We start from the raw sequence: 18,152 nt of genomic DNA on the forward strand, positions 1-18,152 counted from the left end.
GTGGGTGGAAAGCTGCTGTGGGTTGTCCTGGTGCTGTTTGTATTCTGATGTTAATTCTGTTTTCTCAAGAGGGGCTGCCCCAAAGAGGACTACATTATGTCCTCAGGTGATTTTATGTGAACCTTCTCCCCATTTTAACTAGTCAAATAAAGGCTAGAGCCTGTGATTGGGCAGAAGAAGGAAAAGGTGGGGCTGAAAGTTTTAGAGGATGAGGGAAGAGAGGAAGGAGAGGAGGAAGATAGGAAAGATGAAGAAGAGGACATGGAAGGAAGATGGAGCAGAACCATATGGCCTGGATAAGCCACACGTAGCAAGGGATCTCATAGGTGATGAATAGAGTAATGCAGTGGTAGGTCTGCCCAATCTAGATGTGCAACTTATAAATATCATAACCGAACTGGATACTTTTGCATGGGCTTAAGTGGGTTGAGGATTTACCACAACAGAAAGCACTTGTAAGAGACATCCCAGAGCAAGATTCCAGTGCCTCTTCCTACACACTCCTCCTGGGACAGGGACTCCAAGAGTCACACTCCTGTCTTATCCATCTAGGCAAACTGTCCTGGTGAGTGCAGGACCAAGAGCAAAAGGCTCAGTGGCAAAGCTGGCATTGTGTCCCCTCCCTCCACTGTCTCCTCCCCTGAGGCATAACATCACCGAACGCTGGGTCCATCTTCAGGTCGGACAGCCTTCCTTTCCTTTTGTCAGAAAGGAGAGCAGGACTGTGATATTTGTGCTGAGGCCCTGTGACCAGTTCTCAGGAAGCCCAGACCAAAATGGATTTGCAGTGGAGACTGAGATATGCCACTTGAAGCTTTCTTGAGTTGAACAGGCCTGGCTTTTATTGTTCCCACACACTGATGATGTCACAGTGAGGACCTCTCCCGCAGGCCCTAGGAAGAGAAAGGCCCTGGACAGACCTTGAAGCCTTGAAGCATAACTGAAAAGAACCTGAGAAGCACAGAGCAATAAGGACTCTTTGAGGTTTTGGGTTTTTTTTTTAAACTGTGCTTTATTTAGGGCTAAGCTGGAGAAAGCGTCATCCAATAGTTACAGAAGGTTACAAGGAGTTTAGGGAGTCGTGTGAAAAGAGCAGTTGTATTGAACTGCAGCTGTTGGGTTTTTCGTTTTTGTTTTTTTACAACATCTGGACATCCTAAAAGGAGGAGTCAAGAGAAAGAAAAAGAAAACTAAATGAAGTAAAACAACAACAAAATAGACGGAAAGAAAAGGAAGGAGGCCTGAGGGCAACCAGAATTTTGTTGATCTAAAGGAAAAAAAAATGGTAGTTCCAAGACCCCCCCTGGCCTCCAGATGGACATCAATGAGAAGCTCTTGAGGCAGAATGCAAAGCAAGTCTTCCCAAGGTGCAAATAAATTATAATAAATATGTTATACTTTAAAATATATGTGTTCTTAAATAATTCAGTGTTTTTCTGATTCTGAGTTTTTTAAGCAATGTCTTTAACTGCTCTAAAGTCATTTACCAAAGATAAATATCGTGCTTTCATTAAATAGTTTTCCTTGTTTTTCTCTATCATTACAATTAAAAGTCCTACAAAATATGCAAATTTATTTACAGAAAAACAGAGCCAGCATCATTTAAACATCCCTGTTTTTCAAAATTCCTTGTAAACAGTTTCAGAAATTCTTCAAAGATTGTTTGTTTTCTCTCTCTTGTTTAAGGTTTTGTGTGTGTGTGTGTTGTCTAGTTGTTTGAAGATGAGAAGTTCCCAGTTCTCCCTGGCCTGGAAAGTCTCCGGAACAAGCACAGAAGGCGAGTGAAGCAGAGGTGAGAAGGGCAGAGAGAGCGCGCATGCGCGCGGCTCCCAGGCTGGCGAAGCGAGAGGCGGCAGGACGCTTCCGGAGCGGCGCTTCTGGCCGGAGCCTGCAGGTCTGGACAGTCCGGCCTGGCCCTTGGGGACCGAGTCCGACAGCACTCGCGGGGAGACGGGATCGATGCTCAGTCTAAACTCTACAGAAGTACAGTCCTACAACATCTGGGATTTTAGCATAATGCTAACTTCTATAAGGTTTTTTTTTTCCTTTTTTTTTTTTATTTTTTTGCTTTCCTCTAATTTTTTTTTCTTCTATGATATAGGTATTTTAAACTTTTCCTTTTAAAATTCTGTACAACTATTATGATTTTAAGAGGGGGGAAGAATTAGAAGCATTTACAGACTTTTCACAACAATTACCTTGCCTTCGAAGTCCCCTGGTTCCCCTCGTGTTCTCTTCATGGTTAATGACTTAATATCTTTGTTGCTTTCCCCAAATATCCACCAATCAATTTATCTAAACAGCTCCATCCAGACATATAATACAGAAAACCATAGGAAAGTTTCAGAGACTTCAATCGGGGTAATCAAAGCGCCTCTCAAAGTATCAAAGAACTAGTATCTTGCTGTTTTAAAAGCGTTGAAGCATTATTTTTTTCCTTGTTTTTTTGTTCTTTTTTTATTTTTTTTTTATTTTTATTTTTTATTACATTTTCATAGAATCGCTCTAAGCTGTTTCAAGAACAGCCAGGAGGCAGGAAGGAGGTTGGTCTCCGTTCCACCTCTAATTGACAGAGCTACACATCTGCAATAAAAAGTTTGGTCCTTTGGTCCCTAAATAGCTAAAGGAATGACAAATAGAGATGCTCAGTGGCGGCCTCCCAGCCGCCTGCTGGGGACTAGGCCCCATTGTACACTTGCCCCTGCCTGCCTCAGGCGCCTATGGGCGGGAAAAGCCCCAGGATCGGTTGGCAGCAGCATCTCCTCCTAGTGCCCAGCCCTTCAGCTTCCCCATCTGGGCTCACGTTATTTCATTTTAAAGTCGCGGGTTTTTTGTTTGTTTGTTTTATATCATTTTTCTTCGTCGTCGTCATCTTAATGTCATGTATATTTTTCCCCAAACACGTGCCCTCTGCACTCCATAGACGCTATACTTTCCTTGAAGAAATGTTACAGTCACACGGAGTGTCTGGAGTCGTCAGCTTGATTGGTATTGGCTGATATGTCAAAGGTGTCGTCCAACAGTTCTCATTTATAAATAGAGAGAGAAAGAGGTTTGTTTTTAATGTAGCCCGTTCAGCATCCTGCCCTAAAATGAAGAAGATCAGTACTGATTAAACCACATGTGAAAACACAGAATGCATCCAAACACCAATAGGATCCTGCCTCTGGGGAAGATGGGGTTTCTGGGGGATGGTAGGTGGTAAGGAAGAGAGACCAGTATGAGAATTAGTCATGATCATGATACAGCCAAAAAAAAAATTTGTTCTTCTGTTCAGACTAAAAAACCACTGGGCAGTCTAGTAGCAATGGTTATAGGTGGGATTTGGTTATTGGAAAAGAATTCTTGATTTGGCTTCCTTAAGGAGGGTTCTGGATTAGGAGACTGCTAGATCTAAGGGGGGAATTTGGGACTGTGGAATATAAATTTGTAATTAAACTTGTCCCTAGGGACCTATCCCAGATACCATATGTATACAGAAGCCTAGCAAACAAGATAGCAGTAATGTGGCAGGCCAGCCCACTCCTTCCCAGCTTGAGAAAAACTAGGAAATGGCTCGCTGCCTCTCAATTTTTGCCAAATCCTTGCCCAGTTTCTAGCCAGCCACTTCTTCCCCGAGGTTAGTACTATTTGCGAGGCTGTGTGTGTATATATATGTATATCTGGATATATGTGTAGAACATATTCACCTGCACATATGTGTATATACATGGATATGTGTGTATGTGTATGCATCTATGCATACACATATGCACATACATAATACTGTTCTCATACATGCCAGGGAATTTAGAGGAAATTCAGAACTTCCAGGGATTGGATGGGAGAAGCTAAAAAAAAATGTCAAAATAGATTTAATTCTCCAACTTAAATATGTTAACTGAAACAGTTCTTGGATTTTTTTGTTTGTTTGTTTGTTTGTTTCCAATGGTGGTTTTTGTTTAGTTTTGCTTTTAAGGAAAACAAAATCATGATCTGACTAGAATCAGAAGGCGAATGTTTCATCATCGTGAATTAACAAATGAGACTCATCTCCATTCTAGCAAGCAGCTTCCACTTATACATGGGGGTGACTGGTTACATCAAGAAAATTATAACTGCAAAGCCCCTACTGGAGGGGACAACGTCATGCGTGTATCAATCCATGCTGGCAGGTTTTCACACTGTTGATTCAACAAACAGCAACCGTACACAGCAGTCTAAACAGTTACAACACCAAAGAAAATAAGAATAAAATTAAAAAAACACTTGTCAAGGACCCTTTTTCAGTTGTAAATGAAAAGATGCATTTTGCTTTGTTGCTACTTTTTCTTCCAGACCAACCAAAAATACCTCCCCATGTCCCCAGCCACCCTTCCCTCCCCACATTGAATTTAGCAGAAGTGGCTACAATACAAACCTTACAATTTTACCAGGCTCTCTCTCAGAGACCTCTGGCTTTGGACTCTAGCTTTTTGGCTTAGAATTTCTTTCTTTATCTTTTTTTTAAACTATAGATATTTTGATTTTCATATTTCCTTTTAGGTGAGATTTAAAATAGACTAACTGGAAAAAAGACCAAACGTAGGAAAGTGTCAATTGAAAAAGGCCCCCAAATTTCTAGAAAAAAATAAAATCACAATATTTTCAAGTGCAAGTAAATCAACCACGCAGAAATATTTTAAGATGTTTTCCTTATTTTTAAGAAAAAAAAAGAATGGTTTATACAGTTAAATGATCCCATGTTTGATAATTGAGGAATTTGTCTTTTAGTTTTACTAATTGTTTTTTTTTTTTTTTTGTTCTTTTGGTTTTGGGTTTTTTTTTTTTCTTTCTTTCTCTATGTGACATCTAGAGAAGCATTTAAAAAAAAATAAAAATAAAAATGCTGAACAAGAAAAACCAAACAACAGAAACTAAAACCACTGCAGGCACCAAGAACAAAACAAAAATGAGCACAGCAAAGAGACCGTGGCAGCACAAGGGTTAAGAGAATGCACGTGTGATCATGACTGGCCAATCATCCACGGGTACGACATCCAAGGAAAACGCTCCAATCACAGCACCTCCACGAAACTTGACGGCAAGTGTCATGCAACCGATTCTTAGCCTTGTTACATGACGCCATCATGTCACACTGTGAACTTTGAGTTGATTTGAACTTACGGATGGGGGACTTTTCTCCACTCTCATGTGATTACGTGAACTTTATTCCTAGCTCAGCGCGAGACTGTGGTGGATTTGACTGGCCCTGGTTGGGTTGTTGGAATTTGGTTGAATGACAAAAGAAGAAAAGATTTATATATATATATTTATATATGGAGAGAGAGAGAGAGAAAGAGAGAGGGGAACAAGAGAGTGTGGGGAGAAGGGAGGGAGGGGAGGGGAAGGGCAAGTGGGAGCAGAGGGGGAGGTGAGGTCAGGGGAGGGTTGAGGGTAAAGAAGGGGAAGGAAGAATTTAAAACAAAATCAAAAGGAAAAAATACTTATACAGCACCAGACCACAGCATCAATCTAAAGCTGATGAGAAAACAGCAGTCAAATCATAAGGGAACCAAAAGGAACTCAAAGGGATGGAGGAAGCCAGCAGACGCAGGACATGAGCACAGAACGCACACATACACATACAGCTACTGTGCAGACACATGGCACACCATGGACAGGAGCAGAACCTCACACGGGGCCCCTAAGGGCACCCATCATGCGTTGGGAAGAGGGAGGGGTACAGGCATTTTTGGTGAAGGGGGGGCCAGAAAAAAATCTACCAGCCCCTCACACCACTGTAGCCAGCAAGCAGATCTCGGGGAGCAAGCCCCATTAACACCTTCGGTTCTTTCTCCCCCACATGTAGAGCTCTCCTCACCTGAGGGCCTGCAGGGGAGCCACTGTGCCCTGGTGGACTGTGCGGGTGGGAAAGGTGAGTCACCTAAGGCACTTTGCCACCATAGTGGAGTCTGCATGGACAGCACCCTCCCATGGCAGGGGCACCTCTACGTTCACACCTCTTTGCTCTGGCAAACCAGTGTCTTTTGTTTAGAAGATATTTTATCAAAGTCCTTGACATCTTGTAATGGGGCCTGAGCACTGTCAGTTTTCTGTCCTGATTACCTCAGGCGGTGATTCGCCCACCAGCTGGCCAAGCCCAGGTTGCTTCTATGCTGTGAAGTCCTCAGAGAGGCCTGCAGCTCTGACCCAAGAAAGCACCATGCAGAGAACTGCAGGATAGGGCTGCAGAAGGCAGCGTGCTAGCCTTGCTCTTTCCTTGGCTCTGTGGACCTCTCCTCCATTCCCACACTAACCCTTGCCTTCTCCACACTCTCCCTGGCAGCTTTCTCAATGTCCCAGCTCCCTAGCAGGAGCCCTCAGGGAAGCCCAGAGGCTTTCCTTTGTAGGTACCACAGTGAGGCTCACTTCTGGGATTCTCTTGGCTCTATCCCGCCCCAGCTCCCATCTACTGTCTGAGTTTGTTCCCTCTTCCCTGTTTCTCTGCAGCACTCAAGCCTGTGCCAAGACCCACACATCTCAGTTTTGTCTTTAGGGTCTCCAACCCACTAGCCCCATGTAATCCACTTCCTCTCTCTGTCTTTGTTTCCTTAAAGATGGAAGGGAAGCCTAGCATCTCACAAGGTTACTGTAGATGAGCTGGCCAAGCAACTGGGACCATGCATGGCCTCCAGCTCGGCCTTCCCAGAGGCACCACCCAACCCCTCTGCTTGTCAGCTTGCACTGGGTTCCTTGCTATTCCAGCATCAGATCTTACTTTCATATACCACTGTAACCTGATTGTCACCCTCCTCGGCATTTACAGCCCCTCAGAGAAGCTCCTTCAATGTCCCCTCACCGCTAGGGTGCTTGGCTATAGCGTCCTTTTGGCATGAGGAGAGGCCTAAGAACTAAGGAGTATATTGCCATTGGAAGTCAGCTCTGGCAACTACAGTGAAAAGACACACCTGCTCTAGAGCCAAAACTTGCTACCCCACTCTGCTCTTCCTGTCTCCCCTGCTTCGGTCCAGCTGTTCCTTGGTGCCAAACATTATCCTTGGCATGTGGACTCAGACATGAATGCATACAGCCTCTCTTCTCAAAACTCCATCAGGGAACTCTCATGGAGCCCTCATTTCTGCTATACTATACCAGATACAAAGTACTGTGTATCCAACCCCCCTAGGAGGGTTACCTCACAGAGCACAGAGCCCTGGAGGTGATAATAGGGTCCTGACCTGAACCAGGCAAGACCATTTCATATATATCATCTAAAATAGCTAGACACTAGCCATAGGTGACTCAGACCCCAAGCTATAGTCTAGCTTTGCCCAGGCTGGGCACACACGAGCTCCAACTCTGTGTATTCAACACAGTGCCTGAGGCACTAAATAAAAGGAGGGCTGGGTGGAACAGCCTGAGCAAGAAGAGGCCAAATGTGGCCTTTATTTCTGGCCGTGACTAAGCTAACTGGTGTGAGCAACATCAGGGGACCGGCAGAGGTGGACTTGATGGCCTGGAGCATTCCCTCAGTTCCTTTCGGAGTCATCTGCTCTGCCTGGGAGAACACTTAACCCCAAAAGTGGGACTAACTGCCTCAAGTTGTCAAGCAAGGCTAAATAGAGGTCAAGCCTAGGCAGACCAGGTCGGGTTCCCAAACTTCCAACACTGTGTGTCCTCCAGCTGTGTTTCCTCTTGCTAACGTTCCTTTGAAAAATCCCTGCCCCTCCTGTCCTGGCTAAGCTAAGGCAGCTACTGGGGAAGGAGTCAAGGAGGAAGCCGACTGCTCGCTTCCAACAGACCTGGGCATGCAAGAGCCAGGGAGATTGGGAGGAGGCTTAACCTGAGGCACTTCCTCACCTGCAAGGCCTGAACTTGCCATCTGCCCACCTAGGGTCCCTGGCTAACTGGGCTACAATGAGAGTCTGAAGGCGCAGGCCCAAGGCTCTGCTCTCTTTCTCAGAGGTTCCTCACTTCTACTCCTTTGGGCCTGGAGGCGGAGGGGATGGCCAATCCTGGTTCTGCTAGGATGGCCTTAGTTCTTTCTATGCCTGTGATGTGGACCTTGAGCCAGGAGTAGGTTGATCAGGGCGCATCGGGTCCAAGGCACAGGTGAGGGCCGGGCCCAGGAAGGCCTCAGAAGGCGACGGGTCCATCCAAACCTCCCGTCCCTACGCCCAGCCGCCCACGGTTACCTGTGCGAGTCCTGGTCTCCCCCGGGGGACGCTCCCGCCGGCGCTCAGTACGGGCGATTGGCGTCTTTGGGCCGCTTCAGCTGCACCTTGAGCCTCTTCATGCCTATCTGGAAGCCGTTCATGGCCTGGATGGCGGTCTGTGCGCTGGCCGGGTTGTCGAAGCTCACGAAGCCTGGCGAGACACGAGGGACCAGGGCCTGGGTTTCCACGGGGCCGCCCGGGGCCGCTGCAGGCGGGAGGGGAGGGGAGGGGCGGGGCTCGAGGCTCCGCCCCCGGCCCGGCCCGGCCTCAGCCCCGCCCCTCCGCCCGCAGGCCCCTCCCGGCCTGGCGCCCCGGCCCGGGCTCGGCTGCTCCTCGGCTCCCGGTGGCGCCGGCGCCCGCCCACCCCCCACCCCGGCCGGCCCGCCACCTCGGCCCTCTCCTCCCGCGGGAGAGGGCGGACACACCTGCGGGCGGAGGAGCTTATTGCACACTGTCCTCCCTGACAGGAGGGGGCCTGGCAGCGGGAGGGCACGGGGTGCCGGCCTGGGGAGAGAGAGGAGTGCGAGGGCCGGGAGGGAGGAACGTCGGGGAAGCCACTCCACCGCCCGGTCACCCCCACCAAACCCGCCTCACCCCTGGGGCTGTGCGCAGCCCTCGCCACTGTGGGAAGCTTCCTAACTAAGCACGCACCTCGCGATGAGTGCTGTACGACTTCCTAGGGATGTCGAGCACCTTCCACTACCGTTCTGCTCTGCGCCTCACTGCTAACCAACACCGGCAGACAGACCGATTGTGGCTTAAATTGGGAAGTCTTATTTCCTCATACAGACAACATGGGCCCTTGAGAAAAGCGCTTCTGTAGTCCAGCGGGCCTATAGTCAGGCCTCTAGGGACCAGAACGAGGGGCTTCGAGTAAAAGCATGCCCTCTTGCCACAAACTCTCCAGGAAATAAACCTTCAGGGCCTTGTTTAATTCATTCCATTTCTTCTGTACAAATGGACCTAGGTTCTAACACTTGAAATCCAGCTTGGTTGACATGCTCAGGCTATACACAGAGCAAGCTTGTCTCCAGATGGCTGTGAGATAGATAAGAGATCATTGTGTGGCCAGACCCCCATGCGAAGCTGCTGTTTTCCTGGATGTTTGCTATGTATCTTGGCCCTGCCCCTGACTCCATGCTAACACCTTCTCTCCTGACCTTTTCATCTCGATCTCTTGCTCCCTCCTTTCCCCTTCTCCCTCTCTCCCCAGACACTGCCTGCATCTGGCTTTTCTCTCTCCTCTTGTCTCCTGCCTGCATTGCTCAATTTATTCATGCAGCCATGGATCATGAAGGATGGAGGAAGAGGGTGTGTGTGTCTCACTTGTGCATATGTGGACACACTGCATGCAGAAATGATGAAAGTCAGAATCAGAGCACAAACAAACAAGAGCATCAATGTGTACACCAAATCAGCTGACTAATTAATCAGCCTCCAGTTACATATCCCCTATGTCTCCCTCCACTGACCTGTGTGTCTGATGACTAAAGTCAGGTGCTAAGCAAACCGGAGCAGTTTTCAGTGTGAGTGTAAGTCTTTCTTCACTGCTGTCCCCCCAGACTAAGGAAGATAGATGAGCCTCTGTCCCTGCCTGAGTGCGCCCATTCTCTACCTCTCCATGGGCACCTTTGGTACTGACTCTACTTGGGCACTCAGGTTTGGTGGCTCTTTCTGATAGAAAGAAGGGCAAAGCTGAGAGAAGCAGCTCAGAGCTGTCTGGGGGTGAAACCAAAAGGAGGAATAGCCACCTGCTTGGTAGAAGTTTGCAGCAGCCAGCTTCCTGGAGAACCAAGTGCTTTCTGGGAGCCGCAGAGTGTTTCTGAGCCAAAGGAACAGACCCTCCTCATCTAGAATCAAGTAACTGCAGTCAGGGCGAAGTCTGCCTGCAGCCTGGACACCCCTGTGAGGAGAGCTCTGGGCACTAGGTCCCATTTTTGTTCCTTTGCCAGAGAACCTCCTATTCCACTCTTAAAAAGTTCCTGCCTTCCTAAAACCGAAAAGCCTCAGAGGTAGGATGTTCTCCTTCCATGGTAGGGACGTCTATGCGTTGCATTCTTTCACGAAGCTTTGCTAATAATTATGCAGCCTGCCCCCCCCCCCCAGGAGTGGAGGTTACCACAGGACCAGCCACACACTCTTCATAAGAAAGGGGGCTGTGGCACCTACAGAAGGTCTGCTCTGCCAAGCTTCAGTCATTAACAGTCTCATAGACCCTTACAAGATCCCTTAGGGATAACTGCAACATCCCTGTTTCTTGGACAAGGGCACTGTGGTTCAAAGTGTTCAGTCACTTGCCCATGAGGGAAGGGCAAGGGAAGGGTAGAGGGCTTTGACTCAGGAGGCCCAAGTGGCTTAAGGGGGAGCAGAGGCTAGACCAGCATGACAGAAGCCTAAGAAAAAAAGAAATTGAATAGAGGTGTACAGAAGAGGGTTTCTAAAAGAGAGAAAAGAAAACTTGATCCTGCAGAACTTAACTTGTCTTAGGGACTAGGAGTAGTTTTGGGAATAGACTTTGAAAACTGGGTTGTGTCCAGAGGGACAGCCAGTAAGACAGACGTGCTCTGTCTACAGGCTCCTAGAGGTGCTCTTTATGTGATGTCTGTGATGTAAATGACACTTGCGAAATAAAGCACAAACGGAAGTGATTTCCAGTTGGGCTTTATATGCATAATCTTAATATCTAAAAACTAAAAAAGAAAGAAAGAAAAAAGAAAGAGAAAAAAGGAAAATGAAAGAAAAAGCCAGGTGGTGGTGGCACACACCTTTAATCCCAGCACTTGGGAGGTAGAGGCAGGCGGATTTCTGAGTTCAAGGCCAGCCTGGTCTACAGAGTGAGTTCCAGGACAGCCAGGGCCCTGTCTTGAAACAAACAAACAAACAAACAAACAAACAAACAAACAATGCCAGCCAAGTAGCAAGAAACACAGCTATGACTTTTTCTCTTTGTTTTTTTTAATAGCCAAAAAGAAATGACACTGGGACAACTCTGGATTGAAGAAGCATGAGTTGCCTGTGATCGCTGTCAGATGAGAGTGTACAATGGTGCCAAGATCTTCACTCTCCTAGGAAACACCCCCTGAGTCCCCAAGATGTCCATGATTCTGTACTGGGAAGTCCTTATACTTAACGCTGCCTGGTGCGGCTCCACTCTGTGCTTCCCTCTACCATGCCTATGTGCCCCAGCTGTCCCCATACCCTCAGAGTCTGAGAGTCAACATGACATTTTGGCAGACTCGTCCCTGGCTCTATACAAGGCACTCTGTGGGTTCCATACTCTTGGGGACTCGTGAGCAGATATTGCGCTAGAAGAATGCTCTGATGGAGGTCAATGGAAAGGTGAGAGATGGACCAAAAAGGAGTTGAAAGAAGAGGTGTAAGCACAAGAGAGGATCCCCTAACATCTGGACCTTTCTGGATAAGGATACCAAGTTTATAAAACAAAACATAATATGCCCAATCAAAGACTCCTCACAGAATGGCAATGTCTAGTGTAGCCCTCCCTAGCTAATACTGTGAGCCCCTTGTCTCCCAAAGCCTCATTTCCTGTCCTCTTCCCTCTTTTCATCCCAGCCACGTGCCCCTTCTAGCCTCTCTGACTTCCTCACTGCCTCAATGCTTGTTATCTCGCTGATGCTGCTAAGTAGCTGTGGTTTCTATTGGGCTCAGAACTTAGATTTCCTGGGGGCAATCTCCTCCTGGCTCCTCAACAATGCCCACTTTGGTGGCCTGGGGTGGGTGTAAGGGTGGGGTCACTGCATGGCATAAAGGGAGCAAGGAACAGGGCAGGCATAGGAAAGGTGGCAGGACAGAGAGGTGGAGAGATGGCTGAAAGGCAGGTAGCTAGGGCCTCCTTGGGCTGACTGCCCCTGGACCACTGGCTTTTACCCTGGGGCTCAAACCAGGCTCTGAGCAAGAGAGGCTGTTGGGAAGATGAGTCGTGCTCTCTGGCTTTGCATGCTATCCCCGCACCCTCAACCGCAATGACCCCTTCCCTTCCTCGGTGGCTTGAACTGGGCTTTGAGGCTAGAAAGGGATTTCTTGAGCTGTGAGATGGGAGCTGAGTGTGGGTAGAGAAAGCTGAGAAGCCAGAGGAAGAGCGGAGCAGAAGAAAAGGACTGAGAGATGGAGGCTGGGCCCAGGAGCACCTGGGGCAGTGTGAAGGAGCAGGAGGAGTCGGAGGGAGCAGCCCCCATCCTAGGTGAAGCTGAATGGTTTGTTATCTTTACCCACCAAAGCATTTACTTTGGTTAGTCGCCCGATCCACAAACACTTTCGAGGAGATGACATTACCGAAAGGGAGGAACATCTGCATCAGCTCAGCGTCCCCAAACTCCTGGGGCAGATGGTAGATGAGCAGGTTACAGCCCTCGGGCCCTGCGGTGAGGGGAGGGGTGGGCAGGGAAGAGGGATGGCAGGGGTGGGGGGGAAAAAGAGACAGAGGAAAGGTGAGCAAGTTAGGCAGTGCAGCAGGGAGGGGAGGGTGGGGCTGGGGCTGGGGCGTGAGGGTGCTTTAAGGAAACAACCCCCAAAGAATGGGGGGTGCAATTACTAAGCCCTAATTATTAGCTCTAATCTCCACTTGGTGGTGGGCAAGTCACTGGATCTTTCTGTACCTAGGTGGTCTTTTATCAAGCATCAATAGTGGGCACCCTAGCAGCTCTGAGGCTGGAATGGCAGGCAGAGTCAATTAGAGAATGGGTGACTATGCCAAGACTAGATCAGCTGTCTCCCCAGAAATGGGGTGCTGAGGAAAGACCACAGAGTTTGCTGGATATTGTCTCCTGCCCAGTCTATGTTCTGGGGAGGGCTGAGAAAATGGCCCTCATCCTATGCTGGAGACACTTCACTTTCTCTCCCACTCAGGCTCAGCTCAGACTGGCCAGAGAACTCAAGGGACGGTACATAGGCCCGGATCATTGCCTGGTCTGCCATCTTCACATAGCTTCCTTCCAAAGGCCCGGCTACCATAGTCCACACCTTATATTCCCTTCTAGTCTTTATGACAGAAAACAAGATTTTCCCTTCCCGATCAATCAAGCACATGTCACAGAAACAGCTTCAGGCTCCACGGCTGTCAGGGCACCCTGGAGCTGCCTCCTGTCACGTGAACAGCAGTCAGGACGCTTCCACCCTAGGAACACCCTTGGGCTGTCCTAAGCACTTGGTATGGGACTCACCCCACCCTTGCGGCATCCTCTGGCTTAGCTACACTGCCACTACTACTGAGTTCCAAAGAGATTAAGCCATCAGCCGAAAGACATCTTGGTGGTGGGGGTGGTGGAGGAGGAGGAAGAGAGTGAAGCCAGGATGTGCACCTTCAGGGTGTGGCCTTCCTAATGTGAACTCTACTTCCTGCCTATCTGTCCTGAACACTAACCTTCCAGGCTTCTTTGGGACTTTGTGTTCCTGGAACTTGCAGATAAAGCTGTTCATTTACACTGGTCAAAGGATCAATTTTAACTCTTTAAGTGGAAATCTTCTCTAGCCTGTGTTCTGTCATCTTAAAAAGCACCTGCCATGGATCCTTTAGACTTGGAGGTGACTTGAGGTCGCTTCAGGGATGATGTCGAAACATGAACTCCAGTGACGGTCACAAGATACCAACATGGCTTGCTACAAGCTACGTGGCTTAGGCAGTCAAAATGTATTATTGTCCTCCTCACTTAGGACCACTAGGGCTGCCAGGTAATCCAGCATGGGGACACATAACTGGCCCTGGATGCTCTTCTGCCCTCCCACTGCCTTCCTCTTTCTGACTACCCCACTACTTCCGGGCCCAGAGCTAGAAGAAGATTCCCTTGCCTGTGAAAGCCACCTGCTAAGCTCCTGACCTTTCCTGTCCCAGCAGCCCCTCCTCGTAGACCCTCTGTCAGTAGATGGTGCATTCAGGTCCAGGCATGGTGCGCTTCCCTTCCACCACCCAAACGTTGCTGGGCCCTTCTCTTATCCTGTCTGCTCCAACTATGCCATGTTCTTGCCACTGCATGCCAGCTGAATGTACCTCTTGATGGTCCCTTGATAGGGCCACCTTGGAGGAAGAAACCACCACTGAAGACCAATCTAAATCAGAGTCCTCCAGAACTCCTCCAGATCCTCTCCCTACACTCTAGCTCCCTGAGACTTCTTCTAGCCTTTCCCTTCTAGTGGCCTAAGTCCATATTGGGCTGGTTTTTTTTTTCTCCACATTTGAGAGGTTTTCTCTCCAACAATAAGGTCACTCACTATGGCAGGGCCATCTGCCTTCTTCCATCCATGTCTCTCCCGTGGACCAGCATATGCCTCCCCTCCTGTTCTCATCTATACTCTTCATGTCTTCCTTGATGGCTCTACTCTATCCCATGCTAAAAACAGCCTTGGAATTAGGACCCTGACTCCAAATCTTCTATGGCCCTTCAGAGACATAAGCTCAGCCCTGTCTGCAAGATGTGGCTGAACCTTCCCTCCTATGTTACCCTAAATGGGATGTTAGGAGCCGCTATTGTCCGCATAATTAACAATGATCATTCACAGAATCCAGTCCAACCCAGAGCAGTGGTGATGTGTAGCTACAGAGATAGAAAGTGGCTCTCCCTGACCACATGTAGACCCGGGCAGAGCAGCAGCCATAGTCATCCCAGAGATCCTGTGCCATCTGTGTAACAGGTAGCCTGGGGACAGGCTTAGGCATCTATTGGTTTTCAAGCTCAGCTCAAAGACTAGTAGCTGGCAGGAGGGGTCTACCCAGACTCCACTGTGTTCTGGTAGCTGAGCATGTTCTAAGACTTGATCAACTGCAATGAAACTGAGGGAGTACACCCTTCTTTCCCATCCAGGCTTTATACATCCAGTGGAACCTGGCTTTATTTACCTCTGTCCCACCTTTCTTCATATCTCCTGGGCCCTAGGCTCACCTTATGCTTGGTAATGTCTTTTGTTCCTGATGCCCCTTACCTATAGCACACACCTCCCTACTTCTGTGTGCTAGAGTCTTCCTCCTTCCAAGCCCAAAACATGTTCCCAGTGTCCTAACCCAACGGTGTATGCACTGTCTGTCAGTCTCTGCATTCAGGCCCCACTCCTTCCTGCCTTATACTTCCCTAGGGAGCCCATAGGTCATGGTCAGGGGAAAGGGATGGGTCTATGGAATATTTCAGCTCCAAGGAAGGGACTTGTGGACTCCAAGAGGACTGTGGCACAGGGTCTCGTATGGGGAGCAGGGTGTGGCTAAGGTTGCACAGAGCTGGAAAAATTGTGAAAAGAAAGCCACAGCTAGATCCACAGGGTAGCACAGAATGGGAATTGGGAGCAAGAGTGCAGGAAGCAGGAGACTTGAGTTTAAAGACGGTAGCAAGGGCAGTCATGGCACTAAGACGTGGTGTGTGTGTGTGTCTGTGTATCTGTGTGTCTGTGTGTCTGTGTGTATGCTCGTGTGCACGCAAATGTGCAGCAGGATTTGGAGATTCATACATAGGCTTTTAAGACACGTTCATTAAGGGATCTGAGTACAGTGAGAGATGAGCAAGTAACAGGAGCCATGAGGCCTTTTGGGCACAGCTCTCTGCTCTGGGCCTGGATTACCTGGTCCATCCCTTGTGGCTCTGACTTAACTGAGGAAGATCTGGGTTGTAGGAAGGCAGGCTCTTCAGGAGAAACAGGGCCTTTGAGAGACTGTTCCCTCCTGCCCAGCTCAACAGTGGAAGTTGTTTCTAAGCTACTGCAGGGTACAAGGATAAGGAAAGGGAAAAGCCCACCGCAGACCTCGGGTCCTGGGTTTGGGGAAATGTGATGGTGCGGCCCTCAGAGCTGTCTGATGCATGGGGACATCCCCTGCGAGGTTTTAGAGATGATAACTGGGTGGAGAAGGGCTATGTGTCGACATTTGCTGCATGGGGTACAGGAGAGCAGAGCTAAGTGAGTTGATACACACTAAGGAATTGTCCTCACAGTCTTTACTGTGTAGGTGATGGAGTAGAGTGACTTGTGTGGAGTCACCTAAGCAGGAGATGACCAATACAAGAGTCAGACCCAGAGGGGGTGTAGTTTGAAATACATGCTTTCAAACATTCAGGGGCTACAAGTCTGTTAAGGGAATCTTTCCACCAATGGGATTTGGATCAGTGTGTTCCAAAAGTCCTTTTGTAGTAACCAAAACCCCAGATCACTGGTGTAATCTGCTGCAGGGACCACACATCTGACATTCGAAAACCAATAGAGTCTGCCTTGTGGACTTCTGGGACAGGTTTTGTTACAGGTCGCTGTTACTAGGAGCTGAAGAAGATGGGGTCTTGATGTCCCTGCTTCTCAAGCTCGGCTCTCTGTGGCAGGGCTTCTGAGACAATTGCTCATACACTTTCCTCTCTTGCTAATTCTGTGGCTCTCTGCTTACTGGAACAGAACCCAACGAGTGACATCATGTAGTCTCTACCAAGGCTCTGGTCTTGCCTGTCGTGCTCTACCAACACTCTGACAACTACATGCAACCTTCCAGGGCATCCCTCTTCATTAGACCTGCACTGTAGCCACAGACATCTCATCCTGTCTATGGGGCCTATCCAGGAGAGCTGCCATTCTCTCCCGATCACTGGGAGGGTATATGTATCCTATACAGGACAAACCTGCCTCCATTGCTTAGCCCTTCTAGCCACAAGCATTTATTTCTCCCTGCCCTCCACACTGGCCAAATCCTACCTGTCAGGGAAGACAGGTGTCCTCTACTTGCTCTTAAGGCACCTCACTTCCCTGACTACCTCAGGCTAGTCACCATTTCCTTCCCAGTGCTCGGGGTTGCAAAGGCTGCCCCACTGCTGGAGCTTCACCTCCTGGCTCTGCTCTCACACACTGGGAACACAGAAGATGGACCTCAGACGAACAGCCCAGGGAATGAGCCTGTGTGTTCTCCATTTCCATAAAGCTGAGAACTCCCTGGAGCAGGGACAAGGCCCCCACCAGCAAATACATCCTCAACCTCTTCCAGGTCTTGTTTAAGAGGGACTGAAAGGGCTTGCTGCAGAAGGAAAACAACCTTCCCATTCTCAAGGGTTGGTTTTTAAAGACCACGGTACTTGTATGTGAGCTATGTCAGACCACTGGCAATTGATGGTGGGATGTGGGGAGGTGCCTTGTGAATGGCTTACTGGCCCCTGGGGCATGGCCTCTGATCATCTGCCCCTGGGCCAGGCTGCCACTTTGGTTTTCAGAGCTGCCCACAGGATGCACATCTCCTTGTATGAATAGGCAAGGACCTCTTCTTCTGGCCCTATAACTCTCCTACCCACTTTCACGCACACATCTAACCAAGGTTCTGTCAGAGGCCTGGAGAGGTCAGAAGCCCAGGTAAAGCATACTCTTCAAGGAGTGGGGAAGGGAGGGGCAGAGACTCACCTTCTCTCTGTTGCTGGGGAATCATTGGCGGTGGCTGAGGAAAGGCCTGGCTAATCTGACCATAGGCAGCAGGGTAGGCAGCTGCTGAAGAGCCGAAGAGAAAGTCAAGAGATGGCAACAGGGTGCAGAGAGACACAGACAGGGTGGGAAGCCAAAAGAGAGAGAGAGAGAGAGATCAGTGTCGGTGAGGGCCACCAGCCAGAAGGTTCGAGCACGTGCGCATGCGCGCGCACACACATACACACAAGCAACTCTAATCTGAAACAACCACAGCTGGCCTATCCTCACTTCTCAGATGATACCTGGTGAGAAGTAAAACGCTGTCTGATGGAGTACAGATGTGTGTTCCCCGGGAATGCACCTGATGTTCTGTTTGGTTGGAAAAGGTCAGGAGGAGGGCGGGAGGACCATCTCTCTTGGCAGCCCTGCTCAGCTCTCACAGCTGCAAAGCCTGAGGTTAGAGCTGGGATAGGGCCCACAATAGTGGAGCTTTGTCTTAGCTGAGCAAGGACTGCTTCTCCTGAGCTCTGACCTTGTGAAGTTAGCCCTGTCATCCACAGGGGGTATCACTAGATCTCCAAAGCCACTGAAGAAGCGGCTCAGGCAGGCCAG

At 49.0% G+C, this 18,152-nt stretch overlaps 1 protein-coding gene across 49 annotated transcripts in view; it reads right to left on the minus strand.

Annotated features, from left to right (window-relative positions):
* Nucleotides 1–1,413: 1,413 nt before the first annotated feature.
* The window catches only part of Celf4 (CUGBP Elav-like family member 4), a 276,613-nt gene continuing 259,874 nt past the window's right edge, over nt 1,414–18,152 (minus strand). For 4 of the 49 annotated variants that reach the window (XM_029471937.2, XM_029471936.2, XM_029471931.2 and 1 more), the window contains exons 10-14: nt 17,541–17,624; nt 12,471–12,554; nt 8,603–8,681; nt 8,157–8,328; nt 1,414–3,087 (exon numbers count right to left, since the gene is read on the minus strand). In XM_029471937.2, the coding sequence (XP_029327797.1) occupies nt 3,061–3,087; nt 8,157–8,328; nt 8,603–8,681; nt 12,471–12,554; nt 17,541–17,624 (446 nt within the window). In that variant the 3' untranslated portion in view covers nt 1,414–3,060. Of the gene's footprint in view, nt 3,088–4,897; nt 5,231–8,156; nt 8,329–8,602; nt 8,682–12,410; nt 12,555–17,540; nt 17,625–18,152 lie in introns of those variants that run through there. The other 45 variants (XM_029471942.2, XM_029471945.2, XM_029471944.2 and 42 more) reach the window with 17 other exon arrangements.

The sequence above is a fragment of the Mus caroli genome, unplaced genomic scaffold (genome assembly GCF_978045245.1).
Source record: "Mus caroli unplaced genomic scaffold, Mus_caroli_1 scaffold_19, whole genome shotgun sequence".
NCBI lineage: Eukaryota > Metazoa > Chordata > Mammalia > Rodentia > Muridae > Mus > Mus caroli.